General features: G+C 40.1%; 1 protein-coding gene across 2 annotated transcripts; it reads left to right on the top strand.

Annotated features, from left to right (window-relative positions):
* The first annotated feature begins 1,679 nt into the window (after window positions 1-1,679).
* Window positions 1,680-24,220, top strand: PLAAT1 (phospholipase A and acyltransferase 1). 2 transcript variants are annotated; one of them, XM_080656238.1, is made up of 4 exons: window positions 1,680-1,811; window positions 10,098-10,233; window positions 14,072-14,340; window positions 23,280-24,220. In XM_080656238.1, exons 1-4 carry the CDS (start codon window positions 1,764-1,766, stop codon window positions 23,379-23,381), a joined length of 555 nt encoding a protein of 184 aa, XP_080512364.1. In that variant the 5' UTR covers window positions 1,680-1,763; the 3' UTR covers window positions 23,382-24,220. The 2 variants fall into 2 exon arrangements, with proteins under 2 accessions (XP_080512364.1, XP_080512365.1); XM_080656239.1 differs by lacking the exon at window positions 23,280-24,220 and adding an exon at window positions 14,754-14,783 and having other exon boundaries at window positions 1,722-1,811.
* Window positions 24,221-25,307: the final 1,087 nt, after the last annotated feature.

Below are 25,307 nucleotides of genomic sequence, written 5' to 3'. Positions count from 1 at the left end.
CCAGCACCTGAATATGAGTTTCTTGTGAAGATTAATTGAAATAAAAGATATGAAAATACTTTGCTAATTGTAAAATGAGCATCCTAAATAGGGTGTTTGGGTTTTTTGTTTGTTTGTTTGTTTTTGAGGATTCTCTAACATTACACAATGCCAACTGGTTTTAGTCTCCAGGTGCTAAAATGCAAATAATGACTTTTGTTACCTCACAGTGCTTTTACTGGAATGTGGACTTTACTTATTCAACAACAAACGTGACTAAATCATCTCTTTTATGGTTATTTAATGTTCCATCCTATCACCCCAACTAGGCAGAGTGCCACCCAGGCGGTGCTTCCTTTAATGTAAGAGCCAAAATAGCAGGAACTGGTTATTTGGTTGTAATCTAACATCTCCTCTCATCATATATCATATGCAGCCCTTGAGATCCCGGAATTACAACTCTAGATTCAGACAAATTTGGCTATTACTGCACGAGACTAATTGCTCATTCTTTCTGAATGGAAATGTTAGTCCTGTGCTCTTCATCCATAGAGTACCTATGAGTGATTAACTACCTCTTCAATCTATAGAAATAGGGGAGCTCAGAGCTCTCCCGAACCACAAAGAAGCTTTGTCTGTTTCCCCTACAAATTCCATTCAGGCATCAAACTGGAGTCACTCTTAATCACATGCATTTTATCTATACCTGACAGGGATCTAGGAGTAAAAATACAAAATTTATTTCATTTTAATTCTGCTGTGATGCATTTAGTCACAAATACCCCAAAATGAAAAGACAATTTATCATTTTGCCCTGACTGAGCAACCCTTTTTGGTTGACATTCATGAATCCATAATATAGGGAGGAGACTGGATGATTAAGTGCCCGATTAGAGAAAAACAGATTAACCTGGCAAACATAATAAATTTAGCTCATAAGCAGGATGGCTTTATAAGTGCTCACAGTAACTCTCCTGTATAAAATCATGAACCACTTCCTTCAGTGATGACTACACTGAAACGGTTGGGGTACACAAAGCACATGCATATTTCTGGCTTTCTCTTTGAGACATTAAAAGGGTATTGAAAGGCATATCTGATTCAGTCTAGAACCAAAACTCTATTAAATAGGGAACATGTAAGAAAAATACAAACTCATATAAAACAAAGCTACAACCCCTCAAGTGTTCCAGTTTCCACTTTGCCAGTAATTGTATCTAGGTCCCACATGCTTTCAATGTCTTTCTAAAGGTGCCAAAGCCACGCAGATACACCCTTAACCTTCATAACAGAACCTGATTCCTTTATAAAAGCTGCTGCCATTTTTAGGTAGTTCTCTCTCATTGCAACAAAACACATAAAATTAGCAAGCTATTTCAGCCTTTGAATTAGAACAGGGTTGGGGGGGAAAGAATCTTTCCTTTTAGCTGAGATTCCATTTACATCAGAGTAAAAATCTAGGTTGTGACTTATTTGAAGAGAAGTCCTGTGCCGTGCTCCAAAAAGCGCTCTTAGCCAGCAGTCTGCCAGGCTTCCTTACTTAGCTGGTGCGTGGTTCTGGCCTCCCTTTCTGAGCACTGAGGAAGAGGATACTCTCCATGCCCAGCTTTATTTTTAAACTCATGGCCCTATTCCTGGAGGCCTCTGCTGGCCTACCTGGCCTGAGAGACAGGCCCTGCTCTGTCACATGCACCCAAGTCACACTGAATAAGGGACTTGCTCTGCTTGTCTATCCAGAAGCCGGCCGCTGTTAGGGACAGGGCAGGGAGGAGGTGGGAAGGGGAATGAGCTGCCTGAGTCTTGTCTCTGATGAAGGCCCCATCCAGAGCCAGGTAAATTTCCCACTGGGGGGAACTGGTACCTGGAGGTTTAGGGCAGTGGTCGGCAAACTCATTAGTCAACAGAGCCAAATATCAACAGTACAACTATTGAAATTTCTTTTGAGAGCCGAAAACCAACTTCTTCGCACTGTACGTGCGCGCCCACACGTGGTATTTTATGGAAGAGCCACACTCAAGGGGCCAAAGAGACGCATGTGGCTCGCGAGCCGCAGTTTGCCGACCACTAGTCTAGGGAAACAGGGGCCTGCACATCTTTCCTTTCTGCTTTCTCCTTTCTCCCCTCGTCCCAATCTGAAGTTGATTTTAAGTTTGACGGTGGTGACAGGAAGGGGTCCAAAGGGAGCAGGGTCCATGTGTGTCCTCAGCCTGTGGGTGCTGGATCAGGCTGACAAGCACATCGCCCGGAGGGTTTTTTTGTTTGTTTGTTTGTTTGCTTTAGGGAGGGTTATTTAAGGCCAGTACTTCCTCCCACCTTTGCTGAGTCAAAGGCTGTAATGTTTACTTTGGGCGCAGGGACTGGGATTTTTCCACTGGCATGAGGGAGTTTGCCTAGAGCTAGAAGGGGCGTACTTCTAGTGGGTGTAGGGTGTATTCGTGGTGCACGCGAACATTTCTGGGCTCAAGAAGACGAGTTAACTTTATAACCTCAGCTACCATAGTTACCGGAATGTCCCAGCGGCTGGGAGGGGTGTCATTGGTTAGGTAGGGCGCCAGGGCTGCGTTTTAACCCTGGGTTGGTGGCTATCTGTGTGTGCGGAGGGAGGTGTGGCATCAGTGCTCCTGGGATGAAGAGGGCGCCGCAAGAGTGTGGGGTGGCTGTGAGGGAGGCCATTGACCCAAAGAATGGGTGCCCTGCTGTGTCGCTGGCACCTCGGGGTCTCTACGCGGCGGGGAGGGGGAGGGGGAAGGAGTCTCCACGCGGTGTGGGGGCGGGGACTGGCGTTGGCGCTGGAGGTGGCCCTGGGTTGGTAGTCCGCTGCTGTTACCTTGACCTACCCCGGAGCAGATGGAGTGCGCCCACTGCCCTTAGCAGGAGGGCAGGATCTGTGAGGCTAGGGCTACCTTAGGATACCCGACTGCTTAAGAGTGAGGAGTGCTGGGGACAGGGAGGGAGGACCTCCCGGTTCCCAGACAAACTTGTTTGAGCCAACTATAACGGGAGAAGCTCCAGAGAGAGCATCTACTTTCATTTCTTTCTTTCTTTTCTTTTCTTTTCTTTCTTTCTTTCTTTCTTTCTTTCTTTCTTTCTTTCTTTCTTTCTTTCTTTCTTTCTTTCTTTCTTTCTTTCTTCCTTCCTTCCTTCCTTCCTTCCTTCCTTCCTTCCTTCCTTTCTTCCTTTCTTCCTTTCTTCCTTTCTTCCTTTCTTTCTTTCTTCCTTCCTTTCTTCTTCCTTTCATTTATTTTTAACAAATGGGAGAAGAGTGTTCTCAGGGAAAGAGACTCACTTCCCCAAGCCACACCCCATTCAGTGGCAGAACCAGGACTAGAAATGGGTCTGGCTTACCAAGGTTTTTAAGCATACTGTCTTCACCAAAGTGGAGATGAATACTAATACAAGTAATTATTATTATAAAATATTAGGTTTTGGAAATATGGATGGTGCATTCAGGACTGTGACTATGATTTAGGGCTGGAAAACCCAGCCGCTCTGTCCTCCTAGTGGAGCTCCTCCTCCCTCATTCATCAACCACTCACTCAGGGGCAGTTATTTGTGGCAGGCTCTCTGCAGGGCACTGGGGGGATAGAGACCAACAGGAACCAGCCCTCCACATCAAGCAGAAGACAAAATTCCCCAGACACCAGTACCTGACGCAGGTGGAGAAACAATATGGGCATCTGATACAAGGCTCTGTGGAAACTCAGAGGAAATTCTGGCTGATGGTGGGGCGGGGGGGGGGGGGGGCGGGGGGGGGAGCGGGGAACTCAGGGAGGGAGTGGCATCTGACCTGATCTAAGAGTGGGCCATTTGGCATTGGGCAGTGCATTCCAGGTAGGAAGGTTCAGTATTAGCAACCAAACTCCAGGTCAGTGTGAGGAATGAGGAATAGTTTGCTTTGCCTAGAACGTAGGGATAAGAAGGTCACAATTATAGAGGGCACAATTGGGGTGTCGGTAGTGGGGAGCTTTGGGGGGATTCCAAGCAGAGAATGACAGTGCAATGGCTGTGGAGGGTTCACCTGGTTGGAAGGTTAACCTTCAGCTAGAGTGAAGATGTTGGGTCAGGGGTCCTTATAGCTCTGAGCATCTGTGAATGAGCCAGTCTGGGAGCACAAGGCTTCACGGAGCCATCTCAGTGTAGCCAGGCTGTGGATGAAAAATGCCGCTGGAGTAGGAAAGGGTCCAAATTGAACTGGGAGACCGTTGGACTCTACAGGTAGCTTGTGATGGTGTTTCTGACTTCCATAGCATTCTTGGGAGTAGTTTGTGAAAAAGTGCGCTTGGTATTCCTGTAACATAGGTGGCCTCACGGACAGGAGCAGCAGTTAATCAGCCTGTCTCTCTCTGTGCGCTGGGCAGTTACTTTCTTTGATGCATCCCCAGGGACCGACATGGAGCTATAACCAGGGCAGCCTGTTTCGGCAGTTGAAAGGGGAAATTGGTTGTACAAAGATTACAGACCTACCTTCCTGCCATTCTTTATTATAAACTCGTCAAACAATTCTGTGCAGATGAACTGTTCAAAAGTATTTTTACTTTAAAGGTCAGACACACAGTGCAGTAGAGGACTTTATAAATGCATCTTTAATTGGTTCTGTGTTATCACTTATGAAACACTATATTACATACCTGTACATGAATGAAATGGGTAGAAGGATCCATGTAAATCAAACTTCCAAGCCAGACATATTACAAGCACTTCCCTAAGGCCAGAGTCTGGGCATCTTCTACATGTTTTTAGCCACACCTTGCCACCTCACCTGAGGAGAAGAGCAAGGGTTCCTCAAGGCTCTATTGTCATCACTCACTGGTTCCACATATGAATGTTTAGAAACTTCCCATGTTCTTATATGAAATATATGTTTTGTGTGCTTTGTGGCTTCTCTATCTCATGGGGTATTTGGGAAGAGGGACAAGATGAAATATAGCAATTCCTTTGGTGAATGATGTTAATCAGTGGTATAAAACTGAACGTGCAGTCTGGAATAAGAAGACAGACCTGGAACTGAAATCTAATTCTGTCCCTCACTACCTGGGTCTGACACTTAACTCCTCTGAGTCTCCGACTCTTCACCTGTAAAATAGTGGTCATAGCAATCAGCTGACAGTGTAGCAGCGTGTGAGGAGGGCTGCAGAAATGTCAGCAACGGAGGCCGGGTAGAGTGCCTGGGGAGAAGCAGTCAGGATAGGGGCCTGACCTTGGAGGTAGGCTAATCTGAGTCCAGGTGTGGGTTCTGCTCTTTCCCACTGTGTGATTTTGGATGAGTTCCTGAACTGCTGTGCACATTAGGAAATAATTATATCTATTTTGTGATGTTGATTTGAGGATTACACCTAGCACAGTTTCTGGAAAACAGAATGAGAGAATGTTGTAGTTGAAAGAGATCTTAGAAAGCCTCATTACCCTAACGTCCCCTCCCCGCCGCCCAGCCCCTGCCATGGAAATTTTATTTTTATCAACCCTGACTGTGTTTAAATACTCCCAGTGACAGAACCTGCTATCTACACAAGGTGCTCCATTTCATTATTGAATCATCTTCAAGGAAAGAAAATATTATGACATATGGCTTAAAACTGCCTTTGTGTAACTTCCACATACTGGTTCTCTTCTATGCTCTATTTAAAGAAAAAAAAAAAACTGGTCTTTAAAAAAATACTTTTTTAAAATTTTGAGGTAAGTGTAGATTCATATGCAGTTGTAAGAAATAACACAGAGAGATTCACTGAACCTTGTCCAGTTTCCTCAATGGCAACAATTTGCAGAATTGCAATACAAAATCACAACCAGGAGATTGACATTGACCCGCTGGAGATGCAGGACATTTCCATCACCACTAGAATCTTTCATGTCGCTTTTTTATAACCACACCCACTTCCCTCTCATCCCTGGTGATCACTTTTTGTTCTCTATTTCTATAATTTTGTCACTTTGAAAATATTATACAAATAGAATCATACATTATGTAACCTTTACCATTGGCTTTTTTTCACTCAGCTTAGTTCTCTGGAGATTAATCCAGGTCCTTGAAGATATCAATAGTTTGTTCTTTTTTATTTATTAGTAGTAGTATTCCAGAGTATGGCTGTACTACAATTTGTATAACCACTCACCTATTGAAGGTCATATAGGTTTTTTCCAGTTTTGGCTATTATGAATAAGCTGCTATAAATATTTGTGTGAATATAAGTCTTCATTGTCTTTAGTCTCTGGGGTAAATGGCTAGGAGTGCAGTATCTGGATCATTTGGGGGAAGGTCTGGGGAGGGCAGGAGCAGGGTGAAGGGGGTTAACAGGGGTAAAAAAGGAGACATCTGTAATACTTTCAACAATAAAGATTTAAAAAAAAAGAAACTGATAGACTTCTTCCAGAGTGACTGTACCATTTTATATTTTCACCAGCAATTAATAGTGATCCAGTTATCCTGCATCCTTGCCAGCATTTTGTGGCCAATATTTTTTACTTGAGCTATTGTGATAGGTATGTAGGGTTACCTCATCAAGGTTTTCATCTGCATTTCCATAATGGCTAGTGATGTGTAACATGACCTGCCTGACATATGTGTCTTCTTTGATAAAATGTGCCTTTGTGTATATTGCTTAAATTCTAATTATATTCTTTGCTTTCTTATTCCTGAGTTTTGAGAGTTCACTAAATGATCTCCATATGAGTCCTTTCTTGCATATATGATTTGTAAATATTTTCTCGATTTGTAAATATTTTCTCCCACTCTGTAGTTTGTTTTTTTATCCATTTCATAGATCTTTTACAGTGCAAAAGTTTTAAATTTTGAGCACATCCTATTGTCAGTCTTTCCTTTTATGGATAGTACTTTTGGTACCAAGTCTAAGAACTCTGTGCTTACCCTAGATCCTGAGAATTTTCTCCTATGTGGTTTTTGTTTATGCCTTATAGCTTTACATTTTACATTTAAGTTTATGATCCATTTTGAATCATTTTTTGTATAAGGTGTGAGACTTCGTTTGAGGTTCGCCCCCCCACCATCTCACCCCTTCCCCCCCGGGGGGAAAGTCCAGTTGCTCCAGCAAAACGATGTGTTAAAAATCTTTTGGAAAGTAGTATATGACCTTGGGCAAGACAAATTACCTGCCTGGTTCTGTTTTCTCTGTCTTACAAGTGAGGGGGTTGCATTCGGACTAGAGAGGTGTCATTCAGGATCCATTCCTGAAAGTAGAAGGTCTGGGGTCGCAATAGCCTCAGGAGCAGCAACAGTAAGGAGCAGATGGGGCTCTCCTGCCCCTCCCTGACTTCACCCAGGGCCGGGCTGCTTTTCATGTTTTAGATTTTTGAGGGTCTATCTGATGTTTGATTTGGAAAGGCCCCCATTGCTAAAACCAAGCTTGAAGAGTGCTGAGTCAGGTAACATCTGAAGTGCCTTTCTAACTGTTTGGTGTCAGAAATCACTTTCCCTTTAATGTTAGCCTTCAGGCTCTTCTCTCCGTTTCTTGAGAATGTACTTACTAATATGAAATGTTTTCCTTGTTATCCTGTCATCTCTTTATAAATATGACAGGCTTCATGAAATCAATGAAATTACATTTCATAAACCAGTTTACAAGGTATATGTCGGAATTTAAAATGTGCCAAATATATTAACATTTTGCAGTGAAATCATCCATTCTAAAGAATGATCATGGCTGAAAAAGAGGATAAAGAACGAAAATCACATGTCTGCCATGGACCCATCTTTCAACCTTTACAAACAGCCAGCCCTCTCTGACCATACACCTGCCTAGCTCTTGCCAGTTCACAAAGCACTTGCAACAGCTTTCAGCCAGTTCAGGAAAGGTTATTTGCAACAGCCTGTCTTATGCTTTCTTATGCCTGCCTTCAAAATGATGAAACTGAGATTCAGATAATTTGAATGACTTTCCCTAAGTAAAAGACCTAAGACAAGAGCTCATATTTTTAACACCCAGTCCAGCCAGTTATTCTCCCATATATATATTTTAATCCTCACCCAAGGATATTTTTTCCATTGCTTTTAAGAGAGAGTGGAAATGAGAGAAGGAGTAAGGGGGGGGGGGAGAGAGAGAGAGAGAGAGAGAGAGAGAGAGAGAGAGAGAGAGAGAGAGGAGAGAAACATTGAAACATCGATGTGAAAGAGACAAATTGACTTGTTGCCTCCTGCATGAGCAGCGACTGTGGTCAGGGATCGAACTTGCAACTCAGGTATGTGCCCTTGACTGGGAATCAAACCCACCACCCTTTGGTGCATGGGCCGACACTCCAACCACTGAGCCCCACTGACCTGGGCTCCCCTTTATATTTTATAATGTAAAGATTTCAGTGGGTATTTTCAAAAAGTTGGCGTTTTCTACTGTCACCTTTTAAGATGTTAAATGGGTTAATAACAAATGAACTCAAATAGTTATAGTTTTAAAAAAAAATTAAAGAGAGTTAATTCAGTGCATTTGAAAAAAAAGGTTACACTACAAAGTGCTGTTTAAATGATGGTTATTATTGTGAGCTTGGCTAGGTTTCTGAATTCTAGCAGGGAGCTGTGTGTGCTTGCTGATTCATATTCGTTGGAAATGTGTTTGTTTATATCATAGTATTTTATCTATTTTTCCTTTTAGTACCCACGTGGCCAAATTGGGAACTGCCATATTAATAAGGCTCAAACATATTTGACAGGGTGGTTAGACTTAATGATTTCCATAAAGTTGTTTTTAATAGTTATTTTTCAACAGATGGACAGTTTATATAGGCCATGTTCATGTGCCAATGTGATGATTGAAGTTTTCAACAGATGGCATACAAATACTTGGGAAAACACCCTCCCAATATCAACTGCTGTAAAAAAGACTTTGAGAGTGCCAGAAAAATCATGGTTTGTCTTCCGAGTCCTTAGCTGATGCTATTATGATTATAATTTTGATGATTTGGAAGTTTCCCTTTCTGGCACTTGGATTTATTTTGTCAATGAGTGTACACATCTACGTTAGATGATGATGAACACTTTGTTGTCAATTAGATGTTCAACATGGATTTCACATTAAATCTTTTGATTTTTGATGGATGTTCGTAACTTCCTCTTGTTGAGTCATTAGACTTCTGTGCCATACATAGAACGGTTAACCTTCCATAAAAATAAACTTGAGACATATGTTCTTTCTGAAAAGTATTGATTTACAAGGAAAGAAAATCTGGTCAAACTTAGACTTTTCAGACATGTTCATCATTATGATGAATTCCCCAACCTTCCAAATTACCCCCACTTCAATGCTGACCACCTTGTACTGGTTCTGGAATCAGTAAGTGAAGAATCAGACAGTAAGCAGGGCAGTGTTGGGGGGCGGGGCGGGGGAAGAAATCTTTGTCATTGTTGTTGTCACAATGACAAAGGGCATTCACTGATATGCAGTGGGTAGAGGCCAGCGTGCCTAGACAGGCACAGCATAGTTCAGCCCAAGGGGTAAATGTCCTGTATCCTATTAGATGCCTGAATATCTGACTGGACACTCATCCAAGCCTAGAACTTATGTCTGCTTAAATTAACTCACAGAGTAAGTTTTGCAATACACTTTTTTTTTTTTTGGTACAGAATATTAGCAGTCGCCCATCCCTCTGCTCTTTGATTTTATTATGCTGCTATGTGAAAGACTTTTCATAGTCCGCTTTTCAATCCTGACTTTTTCATGCTCAGAAAGTGCAAGAATATAGATACTTTATTATGTCTTTTTGTGTAGTTATTTACATAGTAAAACAGATATTGATATAAATGTCCTTCCCTATTCTATTCCAAACATGGCATCATATTAATGTTCTTGAAAATTTTGTCTGTAGGTAAATAATATTATCTGTAAATTTTTAGACTTAAAGAGAATTATAAGATGCTTACAAAGGGGCCCTGGGGTTGATTAGGATGAAAAGCATTGCAACAAAGCAATAGCAGACAAAGTCTCCACTTGTCCACTTGTGCACACATATTCGGTGTTGGAATCATTCAAAGAAACAGACCAGGGCATGAGTCTAAGTCATTAATAAGAAGTGTGATCCCAATAAATTCTGTCTCCCATCGCTTCTATGGAAGTCTTAAACTGATTTTCTTTGGTCAAGTCATGTTAGCTAGATTTTCTTTATGTCTGTCATTACAGATGGCGGTGAATGACTTTAGTTTGACCTACCCTGGCAACCCCCAGCCAGGGGACTTGATTGAAGTGTTTCGTCCTGGCTATCAGCACTGGGCCCTGTACTTGGGTGATGGTTATGTTATCAACTTAACACCTCTGGGTAAGGTTTGTTTCCAAAAGCTCCTGGGAGCTTTTTACATTTTTATTATTATTACCAGAAAAAAATATCATGAACAGAATCATAAAACTAAATAAACTAAAATATAGGAAGCAGATAAATATAGCTGATCTAGGTTTAGGGAAGAACATTTTAAGACCAAAGTGGTGTTGAAGAAATCACAAAGGCCAGTTCACATTGAAATGTAAAACTTCTGGTTAAAAAAAAAAAACCATCACAATTAAAAAGTAAATAATCAAACAGGAAATATATTTGCCACAAACACGATAAGAGTCACTGTTTTTTATATAGCATACAAATTAATTATCTCAATTCATTTAACATCTATTTATAGATTACCCAGTATGTGTCAAATGCTATTCTAGATGCTGGATATACATAAACCAGTCCCTGCATGGTGTAGTTTATATTCTAGAGGGGTTGGGGGGGGGGGAAGAGAGAGAGAGAGAGAGAGAGAGAGAGAGAGAGAGAGAGAGAGAGAGAGAGAGAGCAATAAGTAAAGATAAATAATATGGAGAAAATCAATCATAGAAGCAGAAAAGGAAGTGGTAGGGGATTAGGGGTACTGTAATTGTAAGTGAGGTGGTCGGGAAAATCTCATAAGAAAGTAACATTTCTGAACTTGAAAGAGGTGAGAAAACTGAGCAGATTATATTTGGGAAAAGAGTTTTTCAGGCCAAGTGGACAGCAAACACCCAAATATTCCAAAAAAACAAAACAAAAACAAAACAATTAGGTAAAGAGTTATGAACAATCTGCAGAAGAAGGAAGCAAAAGCTAACACTCATCTTTAAAGGTTTTAACTTTTTAGTCATCTAAGAATTGTAAAATAAAATGATAGATTTTATGCTTATCACATTAGCACATGTTAAAAAATGGCAACAATCATTGTTGGTAAGGGTATAATGAAATGAAAACAAAGATATTGCTGGTAGAAAATAAGTTGATAAACTAATTCACAAAAACAATGAGATGTGCTAAGAGTCTTAAAGGAGTTCCTATACTCTTACCCTATAATTGTACTACAAATCTGTTCATGGGAAATATCTAAAAGATATAAACGTAACATTTCTGTGTAAGGGTGTTCATGTCTATTTCACTCATAATGGTTTAAAAAATAGACAACGACTGAATATTCAATAAGAAAACGGTTAAACAAATTATTATTTAGCTGCAAAATATTAGGCATCTGTGTTTTGGCAGGATTCTTCAGTTGCAAGTAACAAATCATACTCAAATTAGCTTAAACAAAAAGATAACTCATTGTTTCACTAAGGGAAACTACAGAAAGGGTAGAGATGGTGCTGGCCTCAGGGCTGCCTACAATGAGAGGTTTGAACACTATTAAGACTCTGTCTAACATCTGTATTTTTTTCTATTTGTTGTCCTCATTCTCCCAGGCTATGTCTCTCTAAGGAGCCGAACTGATGACCATCAGCATCCTTAGACTCTCATTCTTATAATCTGGTGACCCAACAGAAGAAATAGCTAATCCTTGTCTGTTGCAGTTAGAAGAATCATGGAGAATGACTCTAATTCATCCAGTGTGTGTCCCATACCCATTGCTGGACCATCACTATGCCCAGGACAATGGGATGCTCGTTGGCCTAGATAGAGTTTTTTCCAGAAAGAAGAGCAGTGAAGGGATGAGGTGCTAAATAGCAAAAAACTATAGCCACTGTAAAAGCCATTGAAAAGATCACATTTCTGTACATGTTTAATTGCATGAGAGATGATCCTCACATGATATTTATTTGAAAATTCTAGATTAAAATGTAACATGCAATATAAAACCCAGTTTGTAAAACACACACACACACACACACACACACACACACACACACACACACACATATATACCCATGAATACACACAGATACATGCATCTTTATATTGTGTTAAAAAAGACTTAAGTACATAAAAACAATAGCAGTTATTTCTAGGTGGCAGGATTATGGAATATTTATATTTACATGTTTATGCTGTATTTTCTACATGTTTAGAAATGAGCACAAATTAACTTATTAGGAAAATATATGCAGATAAATAACCTGGAGTATTTTTTTTCTTAAAAATACCTTTAAAGAAAAGTGTTGATATCCCTAAATCTTACTATCTTGAAGTAGTTTTTGCAATATTTTGAGATAGTTGCTTTTTTCCCCAGAATATTGAAAATGGAAATGGCAAATACAATGACATTTATGATACAGAGCTGCTAGTTTCTGCAGAGCTTGGGGATTAACACTTAGCAACTTTCTACGTTATTCCTGCAATGTTCACATCTGGGAAATAATATGAGATTTTGGTTTCTTTATTTTCATGTCATAAGTTTCTTATTGATGTGATCCAAACACTGAGCATTGATTCTGTAGACTGAAATTCAATTCCCATTTATGTTGTTAACTACTCATGTGATATTTGCAAGCCAGTTTACCACTCCAACCATCAATTTCCTCATCAGCAAACTGATTACATCAGACTAGTAAAAAAAAAGTTTTATAATTCTAACTAGAATATATGTGTTCTAAGAACTTGTAAGTGTAAGAACTTTCAATGTGTAAGATTTGGAAATGCTGCTCCAATGAATAGGAGCTTGGTAGATAGAAAAAAGGAGGAGCAGGAAAGAAAGTTTGCTTTCAGTCATTACTAAAAGGAAAAGTGTCTAAGCACTGGTTATACAGACCTTCCCTCGCATGACTTATTGGAAGCATAGCATCTTGGACAGATGGAGAGGGACTGGAGTTTGGCGGTAGAGCTGAACACTGAGGAATTGCCTGTCCAGCCTCGGACACTGACTATGATAGGCCAGGATACAAATGTCTCTGGCAGTCTAGGCCAGTGGTCGGCAAACTCATTAGTCAACAGAGCCAAATATCAACAGTACAACGATTGAAATTTCTTTTGAGAGCCAAATTTTTTAAACTTAAACTTCTTCTAATGCCACTTCTTCAAAATAGACACACCCAGGCCGTGGTATTTTGTGGAAGAGCCACATTCAAGGGGCCAAAGAGCCGCATGTGGCTCGTGAGTCGCGGTTTGCCAACCACTGGTCTAGGCAAATGCTTACCTATAGAAGCAGCTAAGACGTAGTGACAGGGCATGAGGCCTTATAACAGGTGGTTAAGCCACAGCCTGAGGCCACATGTAGCAGTCAGTGCATACTAGGTCAGGATCATGTTCAGGTTCAGGACTTAGTTTCTTGGCCAAAGAAACTGACAAAACAAAAGCAGCAACTCCACCTGACTCCAGCTCACCCCTCAGAGGAATGGGGTAACTGTGTAAATTTCAAATTGGACCCAAATTAAAGCATAGTTGAAAGAATAAGTGTAAAATTGAGGTAAGGATAAGGAATGCAGCTTAGACACTAGGACAACCCTACTAATCATAATGCACTACTGCTCAAGCCCAACAATATTAGCTGGGAAGGGTTCACATGCCGGAAAAGAGACCACTTCACAGAAAACATGGGCAATGGTCCTATCTGAACTATGTCAGAGACATGTACCAAGATCTCTAATAATGCTACCAAGTGATAGAGAACGTATTACTCAAGAAGGGGTACAGTTTTGTTACCCAATTTACTCTTGGAGAGATGTAAATTTTCCAAAGTCTTCTTGCATTCTCACTCACACATTATTGAATAAGTATATTGATAAATTACAATGAGTGCTTAGGCTGGTAAGTTAAGTGATTTCTGGTTTGATGATACATTTGGAACAGAGATGGGTTCAGTTATCCCAGCACTTTCAAAGTCTTTAGATGGCATGGAAGTTCACTGGGCTGGGTCACTGCAGCTTGCTAACCAGAATTTTCCTTATAGAGGGTGGCATTCCTGCATCTTTTACAAGCGCCAAGTCTGTATTCAGCAGAAAGGCCCTGGTGAAGATGCAGCTCTTGAAGGATGTTGCAGGCAATGACACATATAGAATAAACAATAAATATGATGAAACATACTCCCCCCTCCCCATGGAAGAAGTCATGCAACGGTCAGAGTTTGTTATTGGACAGGAGGTGGAATATGACGTACTGGTCAACAACTGTGAGCATTTTGTGACTTTGCTTCGCTATGGAGAAGGAGTTTCAGAGCAGGTGAGTCTTCTTTAAGAGATAAGGAGTTTCTTACATTGGGGAAAAAGATAACTATTGATTATGATAAGGTTCCCAGGCCTCACACAAAATGATAAGAACACTGAAGGACAAAGCAGGGAACTGAGTTGTCCAAGGTCATGCAGCAAGTTAATGACCAAATTGAGACTAAACATGGATATTATAAGTTTGGGGTAGAAGGGACTTGAAGCAGAATCAAGACCATAGTTTTCTGTTAGTTTATTGCCTTTTGTCTTTCAGTATCCACCCCTCCTCCCCCATTACCCCAACATGCAGCAGTCTTAAATCAGTAATCTTATATACTGAAAATAATATGCTGAAAAGATTGTTGACTTTTTTGAATGGAAGTTCATTTGCCAAAAACAGATGGTAATTCTAATATTCTTTTTCATTAGCTGACAGAGGCCAACTGATGACATATCTTGGTGGGTTTGTAAATGTTTTATATCTCTTTGCAATGCTAATTTCAAAGAAATTTTGTGCTTTTAAGTAGATTCTTTGATTCATAGAGCTTTTGGATTATTTTTAATGGAGTAATTGACTTTTTAAAAAATTGTTTAAAGTATTACATATGTCTCCTTTCCCGGCCACTCCCACCCTGGAGGGCAAGCCCCCACAGCCCCAGTGTCTGTGCCCATTGGTTATGCTAATATGCATGCATACAAGTCCTTTGGTTTATCTCTAACCTCCCTTCCCCCGCCTTCTCTGTGAGGTTGGATGGTCTGTTCAGTGCTACCTTGTCTCTGGATCTATATATTTTTTAAATATATTTTATTGATTTTTTTTCACAGAGAGTAAGGGAGAGGGATGGAGAGTTAGAAACATCGATGAGAGAGAAACATCATCAGCTGCCTCCCGCACACCTCCTACTGGGGATGTGCCTGCAACCAAGGTACATGCCCTTGACCGGAATCAAACCTGGGACCCTTGAGTCCACAGGCCGCTGCTCTATCCATTGAGCAAACCAGTTAGGGCTCTGGATCTATTTTTGTTCATCAGTTTATGTTGATCATTATATCCCACATATGAGTGAGAACATGTGATATTTATCTTTCTCTGACTGGCTTATTTCGCTTAGCATAATGCTCTCCAGTTCCATCCATGCTGTTGCAAATGGTGAAAGTTCCTTCTTTTGTATAGCAGTGTAGTATTCCATGGTGTAGATGTACCACAGTTTCTAATCCATTCATCTGTTGATGGGCACTTAGGCTGTTTCCAAATCTTAGCTATTGTAAATTGTGCTGCTATGAACATAGGGGTACATATATCCTTTCTGATTGGTGTTTCTGGTTTCTTGGGATATATTCTTAGAAGTGGGATTACTGGGTCAAATGGCAGTTCCATTTTTAGATTTTTGAGGAAACCCCATGCTGTCTTCCACAGTGGCTGCACCAGTCTGCATTCCCACCAGCAGTGCACAAGGTTCCTTTTTCTCCACATCCTTGCCAGTGCTTGTTGGTTGTTAATTTGTTTATGATAGCCATTCTGACAGGTGTGAGATGATACCTCATTGTTGCTTTGATTTGCATCTAGGATAATTAGTGACTTTGAGCATGTTTTCATACGTCTCTCGGCCTTCTGTATGTCCTCTTTTGAAAAGTGACTATTTAGGTCCTTTGCCCATTTTTTGATTGGATTGTTTATCTTCCTTTTGCTAAGTTGTATGAGTTCCCTGTAAATTTTGCAGATTAAATCCTTATCTAAAATAGCATTGACAGATATGTTCTTCCATGTAGAGGGCTTTCTTGTTGTTTTGTTGATGGTTCTTAGAAAACCCCAAAGACTCCATCAAAAAAACTACTAGACTTAATAAATGAATTCAGCAATGTAGCAGGATACAAAATTAATAGCCAGAAATCTATGGCTTTCTTGTACACCAATAATGAACTCAAAGAAAGAGAAACTAAAAAAAAAAAAAAAAAAAAAAAAAAAAAAAAAATCTCATTTACCATTGCACCAAAAAAATTAAGGTACTTAACTAAGGAGGTAAAAGACCTGTACTCAGAAAACTACAGGACATTGAAAAAAGCAATAGAGGAAGACATAAACAAATGGAAGAACATACCGAGTTCATGGATTGGTAGAATCAACATCATTAAAATGTCCATACTACCCAATACAATTTATAGCTTCAATGCAATCTCCATTAAAATACCAGCAACATATTTCACAGGCCTAGAACAAATTCTCCAAAAATTTATTTGGAATAAAAAAAGACCCTGAATAGCCACAACAATTCTGAGAAAGAAGAACAAAGTTGGAGAGACCACAATACCAGATATCAAGCTATATTACAAAGCCATGGTTCTTAAGACCTTACTTTTAAAGTAGCTAGCAACTTTGTCATTTACCTCCACTATTTTGTAGTATGGCAGTTTTCCAACTAAAAGTATGCATGATTCAATTGCTTTTCCTATCTATCATCCCACCAACTCAATTCCATCATTGATATTTCAACCTAAAGATTTTTTTTAAAGTGTAGAGAATGAATATATAAAGGCTTTCAGTATCTTGCAATGGTGGGTCAGTTATATAAACATCTATTCTAAGGAAGGAGGTTAAAATTCTTCTGATGGAAATTAGGAAAATGGGTAATGGAAAATAAGAAAGGATACATTTGTTTTCATTAGGAAGTGATTTAATTGGAAATTCATTTTTATTTAGAAAATACATTAATGTAATGAATGTACTACTCACATGGAAAAATAAATTGCTTCTGAGCTACAACACAGAGTATATATACACAAATCACCTTTCATACCCACAATCAAGACCCATAAAAATCAATCATCCCTCAACAATCAGTTGAACTCTTCTCTAACAAGTTCTGATGAAGATGGTGTAGTGACAACCTTAAGAACCCACCTTAGCTTTGGAATTCTGCTGACCTGAGATAGAACTCCATCTTTATCACTTAGCTGGGTGACTTGGGGCTCATTGTTTATCAGTTTCCTAATTTATAAATTGAGGTTGTTTTGTAAATTATAGGATATATTTGAAATATGTTAGCATTCTGTATTATTTTATTTTTCCTATCACCATTAATCCCCTCTATGCCCTCTTCCACCTTCCCCACCCCTCCCCCCTCACAATCACCACACTGTTGTCCATGTCCATGAATTCTCTCTCTCTCTCTCTTTTTTTCTTTCTTAGCATTCTGTATTGCCTATCATCCATCCTAAGAAATGCTAGATATTATTAATTGCACTATTTAGGAATTTTATAGATTTTTGTTGGCACTCTTTAATAAAATATCTGTTGATCTAACAGGAAATAAAACACTTGAATTATTTTTGTTATTGTCAATAATTAATAGTATTATTACCAGTAATAGCTAGTATTAGATTGGTGTTTTGGGTCCCCTTAAGGCTTATGGGTCTTGAACTTAGAACAGTTTTCTTGGGGAATGGCTATGTCTTTCCTCCAATTAAACAACAACAACATTGTAGCTGCATTTTAAAAAGATGAGAAAGGTAGGTAGGATATAGCCCTATTTTTTTCTGATTTGTACTTTTCTGGATTTTTAAAAAAATTAACAGGCTTTATTTTTTAGAGCAGTTTCAGGTTCACAGCAAAATTGAATGGAAAGTATAGAGTCCTTATATCTCCCTGCCCATCACACATACATAGCCTTCCCCAAGAACACCCCACATCAGTGTGGTATATGTGTCACAAACAATGAGCCAACATTGGTACATCATTATCTACCAAAGTCTATAGTAAAAGAAAGCAGAATGTGTCACCCCCAAATATATCACTTTGGCATAACGATTATTTTGAACTGAAGGCATTGAGAAGAAGCAGATACACAAAAATCCATTTCCCCTATTTGCCTAAAAGCAAGACATACATTTTCACAGGTGTCCCTCCTCCTCTCTCTACTAGGAAGGACAAAACTTAATCACTGGGACAACCTGTGGTTAAGGTAAGACATTTATCAGCCTGGAGGGGGCATCAGAGGAATCTGTATGACAAACTTTACTGACAAGCCACTATTTACCATTAGTTTCCCATATGTTTACTTTCCTGCAGTTTGCTCTCCTTGGAAGCCTAAAACCACTTTCCTTTGTCCTATCATTTCTCTACAAATGTCTGCTCTTTGTTGAAAATGCTATATAAGCTTGAATTCTAAGCCACATCTTTGAGTTACCCTTCCCTGAGGTGCACATGAACATTTCTGGACTCAAGAGTTAACTTTATAACCTCAGAGTAGAAAGGAAGGCCTACTCTTGCACGAATTTTATGTATCGGGCCTCTAGTAGGTCAATAAACCATTTTTCTCTTGTCTTTTATAACCTGTCTTTTATTACAGCGACTCATCTGAGAACCAAAGATGGGTAAAGAAAACATTTTTCCTCCCACAAAAATAGTTTACATTAGGGTTCTCTCTTCCTGTTGTATATTCTGCAGGATTTGGCAAATTATGTCATTGCAGTATCATACAGAATACTCTCTCTGTCTTAAAATTTTCTGTGCTCTAGGCCTATTCACCCTTCCTCTACTTAAACTTCTGGTAATCACTGATCTTTTTATTGTTTAAATATGCTTTTATAATTCCTTTATGTCTTTTCATGGTTTGATAGCTAGTTTCTTATCATCACTAGATAATATTCCATTATCTGGATGTATATTCACCTACTAAAGGGCATTTTGGTTCCTTCCAAGTTTGGGCAACAACGAATAAAGCTGCTATAAATAGCTTTTGTGTGTATTTCTTTGTCAGCTTGGGGCGCTGTAACAAAATACCATAGTCTGGGTTGTTTAAACAAGACCTTTATTTCTTAGAGTTCTGGAGGCTTTTGCAGGTTTTTGCGTGGATATAAGTTTTCAACTCCTCTGGGTAATACCAAGGAGCATGATTGCTGGGTTGTCTGCTAAGAGTATGTTTAGGTTTGTAAGAAACCACCAAATTGCCTTCTGAAGTGGCTGTGCCATTTTGCATTCCACATTCTCACCAGCACCTCGTGTTGTCAGTGTTTTGGAATTTAGCCATTCTAATAGGTGCATAGTGGTATCTCATCTTAATTTGCCGTTGCATAAATCCGTATGATGCTCAGCATCTTTTCATATGCTTATTTTCCATCTGCATATCATGTTTGGTGATGTGTCATTTGAGATCATTTGCCCGTTTTTAATTGGGTTGCTTGCTTGTTTTCTTATTGTTAAGTTTTAAGAGTTCATTGCATATTTTGGATAAGAATCTTTATCAGATTTCTCTTTTGCAAAAGTTTTCTCCCAGTCTGTGGCTTTTCTTTTCTATATTTTTTTAAAATTTCTGATATCAACATTTCTCACTGTTGTGCCGGAACAACTAATAAAATGCGTCTGTCTCTGTGGGAGATGGAAGACCCTTGAATAGGCCTGGACAAGGAGACACACAGCACAGCCTGACTGTGCTGTACTGCCCAGTATTGCAGCCTGAGAGGCTACCTGATCAAGTCTGCAGCCATCTGGGATCCAGCTACAGTGTGTCTGACACAGCGCTCCAGACTCAGCTAAGGTTTCATTGGGCATGTACAGATCCTCAGAATGAGGCCTCTACTGTGGCCCACAGACAGAGAACCCTGTAAAGGATGATGTTTGCAGAGTCAGGTTTGATGATTTTATAATCAATCCTAAGTAAGCCATAAAGTAAAAGCTCTTGTTCATGTGGTTCACCTAGAACAGCCCTTGATGTTATAACCTCACAGGTCAGATTCCATTATATGCAACTCCAAGGGATTGTTCAAATTACATGGGATTTTGCCATCTCCAGGGGTGGGCAAACTTTTTGACTCGAGGGCCACAATGGGTTCTTAAACTGGACCGGAGGGCCGAAACAAAAGCATGGATGGAGTGTTTGTGTGAACTAATATAAATTCAAAGTAAACATCATTACATAAAAGGGTACGGTCTTTTTTTTTATTTCAATAGTTTTATTCATTTCAAACATTTTAACAAGAAGAATGTCAACACTAATTATAATAATTTGAATCTTCAAAAAATGGAGGAATCATAGCACAATAGCATACCTTATATTGAAGGTGGCAAAGGCAAAATAAAATTGCCTAACTAAGGAAAGGTACAAAAGCCTTTCAAATTAAACTTAAATATAATAAAATAATTTAAAACTAAAACAAATAGAAAAGAACAAAATGTGTAAACAGTAAATTAAACATTTTCTTTAGTGCAACTTCCAAATTATGCCCAGAGCATAGATGTAGATGGCAATGTAGACTGGGTTGAAAGGTTTTTGGTCTTTAAAACATCAACTTCAGTGGGAACAGTGTTGTTGGTCTCCTTTTTAGCTAATGCTCTGATACTGTGCTCTCCAGGGGCGTCTCCCTACATCACCACGGTAACGTGTCTACGCATTCCCAGGGTGATGTGGGGGGGGGGGGGGGGAACGCGTCCGCGGGCATTACAAGGAGCCTTTGGAAGATTGAGAGGTTGTTCCTTCTACTGATTTTATATCCGCCCACTCAGAAGAAGGATCTGCGGCCGTGTTTCCCGTGTTTGCCATGTTAACACTGCTGCTGGTGAAGGAGCGGAGGGGAAAGCAAGAGAACCCTCCGCTCTTTCGGCTCCGCGGGCTGGATAGAACGGGATTTGGGAAAACGTGTGCACTGACGGAAGTGGCTTTAGTATTATTGTATCTGGCCTGTGCAATCTTTGGTTTAGGATCAACTTGCCTGTCCCCACTCCAGGCCTTTTAGACTTATGGGATTTCTCTCATATTTTGTGTTTCTAAGTGGCTGAAAAATACCCAGTGAGTTAGGTCTGCATCTAGCTGGGCCACCCCCTACCCACAGGACCTTGAGTGTATCCAGGGCTGGACCCTACGGCCATTTGACACCTCTATTTAAAGACACCAAAGGCACCTTTCTGCTTTTTCATTGTCTGCCACATTTTCTTGTATTAAACCTTCAGGGGAGCTCAGCATCTGCCTGGAATTGTAGGAGGGTTGAGCTTGATTTATCTTTGATTATTGATATTGTATTTTGTCTTGTATCTCTCCCTGCCCCTTTTTGCACCCCAGGTGCTATGTGGGTAGCTGTAAGCTGCCATGAATTCTGGCTCTCTCCTGGAGAATAACTTATGTAGCGATAATTAAAAATTACAAATAAAATAAATAAACCAAACAAAATTAGAATTATAAACTAAAATATGATTTATCTGGCCCTAACCGGTTTGGTTTAGTGGCTAGAGCGCCGGCCTACGGACTCAAGGGTCCCAGGTTCGATTCCGGTCAAGGGCATGTACCTTGGTTGCTGGCACATCCCCTGTAGGGGGTGTGCAGGAGGAAGCTGATTGATGTTTCTCTCTCAACAATGTTTCTAACTCTTCCCCCCTCTCCCTTCCTCTCTGTAAAAAATCAATAAAATACATTTAAAAAAAAATAAATTCCCTATGTTTAACCTGTCACTAAAAATAACATAAAATAAAATAAAATAAAATATGATTTATCTGTTGTTTGCCAGTGCCATTCTCCCTGGCAATGGGGAAAGTTGGCAGATCAGGGGGTTACTATCTTGGGCCTTGTCCCTGCAGCCCACCGGATGGTGACAGGGAGTGAAGGGTCTGTCATTGCACTCCTTTCCTGGCCAGGGCTCTTTCTGCCCATTCCCAGCAGGGAGGCCCAGTTAGGAAGGCAGCCTGTGTCAGTAACATGGGGGTGGCAGGCTCACGGGATGGGTGCGGGAGGCCTGGGGCCAGACAGAGGGCATGTGCAAATGTGAGCTGAGTCAGGCTTTCCAGCATTGGGTCAGGTCTGCAGAGTCACTTGGGGAAAATGTTTTGCTTTGTCTGGGAGCCTGATTCTTAAATTCTAGAGAACACCTGTTGTTTCCATAATACCTGATACTGAAGTATCTGGATGTGACCGTTGGGTTATAAAATTGTACTCAAACCCATGCAGATAAAAGGTAATACCAGTCAATTACCATGAAAACCATGAATATTCATTAGACCCCTCATGATGATGATTAATACCCTAAAAGCTATAACTGTCTGAACTCTTTTATGGACAATTGAGCTTGAGAATGGTTTATTTTAGTTTGTCTACATGGGAAATTAATTTTTGACATGATAATTAACATTACTATTGATTTCTTCTCAAGTTTATCAGAATAGAAATGGTATCTACCAAATAAGAGCTTACAGATATTTAGCTCAGATCATATCCCTGAATTATTTTGCTAACAGACATTCCTGAGTCAAGGAAAACACCCCCCTCCCCCCAACCCCCCCACCACACACACACACTATTCACTGTGGTATAGATCCAACCAAACCAGTGTGTGTTTATGGGGTAGAATTGTGTAAAATGTGAACACAGTGTTCAGGAGTCAACTTATAGCTAAGTCTGGCCTTATGACCTTGAGCAAATCACTTTTAACTTCTCAAATTTTGCCAAACATGAGTAATGATTGGTAGGGATTGTGATAATGAGTTTATTAATGGTTATGGGCTCTAAAAATATAAAGACTATATATATATATGTGTGTGTGTGTGTGTGTTTATCTATATCTTTGTCATAATTATAAAAATTATAAATGCCATCTTCATACAAAATTTAAATTTTGCATTGAGCTTTAAATTTATTCATTGTACATTAATATGGGTCTTCAGTTTAAGCAGCAACCAAAGCCTGACCAGGGTGGTCAAGTGGTTGAGCATCGACCTATGGAACCAGGAGGTCACAGTTCGATTCACAGTCAGGGCACATGCCTGGTTGTGGGCTTGATCCTCAGTGGGCGGCTAGTAGGAGGCAGTCAATAGATGATTCTCTCTCATTATTGATGTTTCTATCTCTCTCTTCCTCTCTGAAAATCAATAAAAAAATATATATTTTTAAAAGAAGCAACCCAAAGCTTGGGTTTAGGACACTGAGATGCCTTTAGAATAAAATGTGTTTTTGTTTGCTTGTCATTTCTTTATAGGCCAACAGAGCAATAAGCACCATTGGGTTTATGACAGCTGCTGCTGGAGCCTTCTCATTCCTTGGCTTGTTTTCAAAAAGACAAAGAGCGAAATACTATTAACAATTTACTGAAGAGATATTGGGACTGAAGAAATTTGTGTGGGGGGAGGGGAATGCCCTGGGATGAATACTTATTTTCAATGCATCATTATAGTTTCAAACTCCAATGATGGATGGCGGGCTCTTTAATAAATTGCTTACTGATATTATCTCATCATTGAGCTAAGGAAATTTTTCTTCCTACTAGCATAGATTTTTCTGTGGCAGTTTGGATAAGAAGCAGTAATCTTTTTAGTGATCCAGCAGAGGATCTTAACAAAATCACATTATATTTTATCTTATACTATAAATATAAGTTTCCTTTTCCCTGAGGGTGTCTATTTTGTATTTGCCAGAAGAAAAAAGAACAGATTACATGTGATTTTGAAAAAAATGAGAAGAGCTCCAAATTGTTAGGGTTGACATCTAAATTCATACTCCTTTTCTGGTTAGAAAAGAAATTGGGGAATTCAGCATTTGGCTAGGCAGATTGAGGAACTTTGATTAACAAGCCATTTGAGGGTGCACACCTATCCTCTTGCTCCTGCATGGATGGGTGGGAAAGGGGGCTTTTGCTCCAGTGTTTCAGATCTAGTGATTTCCCTGGAAATGACTCATTTATCAGAAGTCTGTGACAAACAAGAATGGGCTGTTACTTTTACCTACTTTGTTCCCAGTGGATTTTGAAGTATTTCAAGGATTTTAACCTAGAAAGAGATCCTTAAAGTAGGAGTAAGGGGCCATATTTAGAAAAAAATATCCCATATTACTTTTTTAGGGTTTTCACTGTAAGTCAAGGAGCATTGTGATTTTATTCTTGCATTTTATTGATTATGTATTGAATAAAACAAATTACTTTTTAATACCTTTCCAGTAGAATTCTTGTTGGCAGCAGGTGGTGAAAATGGTTGCAGGTCTCTATACCCTAAGATTTTATTGGACATTGCAGCATAGCACTACTTTACAAAGCACATTAGCACCCAATGACATTAAAAGCATGGCATTAGATAAAAGAAAAGTTCAAGTAAACATTGAGGGTGAGTGCAATGAAGGAATGAGGAATTTATACTAATAAAAGGGTAATATGCTAATTAGACTGGGAGACCTTGCTGACATCCTTCCTGACAAAGCCATGGTGGCAGGGCCGAGGCAGACCCCAGGCCAGGAGAGGAGGGCAGTTGGAGTGATCAGGCCAGCAAGGGGGGGCAGTTGGGGGCAAGAAGGCAGGCAGGGGCAGCAGTTGGAGGCGAGCAGGGGCAGCAGTTGGAGGCGAGCAGGCTGGAAGGCAGAGTGGTTAGGGGTAATCAGGCAGCAGGCAGGTGAGCGGTTAGGAGCCAGTGGTCCCGGATTGTGAGAGGGACGTCCAACTGCAGTCGGACATCCCCTGAGGGGTCCCAGATTGGAGAGGGTGCAGGCCAGGTTGAGAGACACCACCCCCCGTGCATGAATTTTGTGCACTGGGCCACTAGTATGATAGATAAAGGGACAGAAGACTCGATGAAAGACTTGAACCTATTAAATGGATTCAGATTTTACCCCAGGGCCAAAAATACTCTACAGTTTAGCTGCAGGGTTAAGAATAGTAGTAACAGAAGGGGTCATTTACTGCAATCAGGGCCAGTAGAGATCTTATCTCTTCTTCTTCCTTGTTCCCTGACTTTTCCCTTCTCAATCTTATGGCATCTCCCTTCCTCCACTGGACCTGGGGGAGGGGGGAGGGGGAGTAATGGATGTCTCCTACCAGATACCATGATCTAAAAATACCCATTCATTTGTTTTCTAAATTTAGTTTCCTGTTTCTTTAATGTCCTGTCCTCAGGTAATAGTTTTAAAACAATGAGCACTGCCGAAACCGGTTTGGCTCAGTGGATAGAGCGTCGACCTGCGGACTGAGGGGTCCCGGGTTCGATTCCAGTCAAGGGCATGTACCTTGGTTGCGGCACATCCC

The sequence above is a fragment of the Plecotus auritus genome (assembly GCF_963455305.1).
Source record: "Plecotus auritus genome assembly, chromosome: 2".
Taxonomy (NCBI): domain Eukaryota; kingdom Metazoa; phylum Chordata; class Mammalia; order Chiroptera; family Vespertilionidae; genus Plecotus; species Plecotus auritus.
Note: the sequence above shows the minus strand (reverse complement) of the source record. Positions and strands in the feature narration are given on the sequence as shown.

Excerpts from the sequence above, each read along its gene's own strand:
- PLAAT1 (XM_080656238.1), top strand. The coding sequence starts at position 1,764 with ATGAGCTGCCTGAGTCTTGTCTCTGATGAAGGCCCCATCCAGAGCCAG. Across the intron at positions 10,234-14,071 it reads TATCAACTTAACACCTCTGG|AGGGTGGCATTCCTGCATCT; the intron begins GTAAGGTTTGTT and ends TTTTCCTTATAG. Across the intron at positions 14,341-23,279 it reads GAGAAGGAGTTTCAGAGCAG|GCCAACAGAGCAATAAGCAC; the intron begins GTGAGTCTTCTT and ends ATTTCTTTATAG.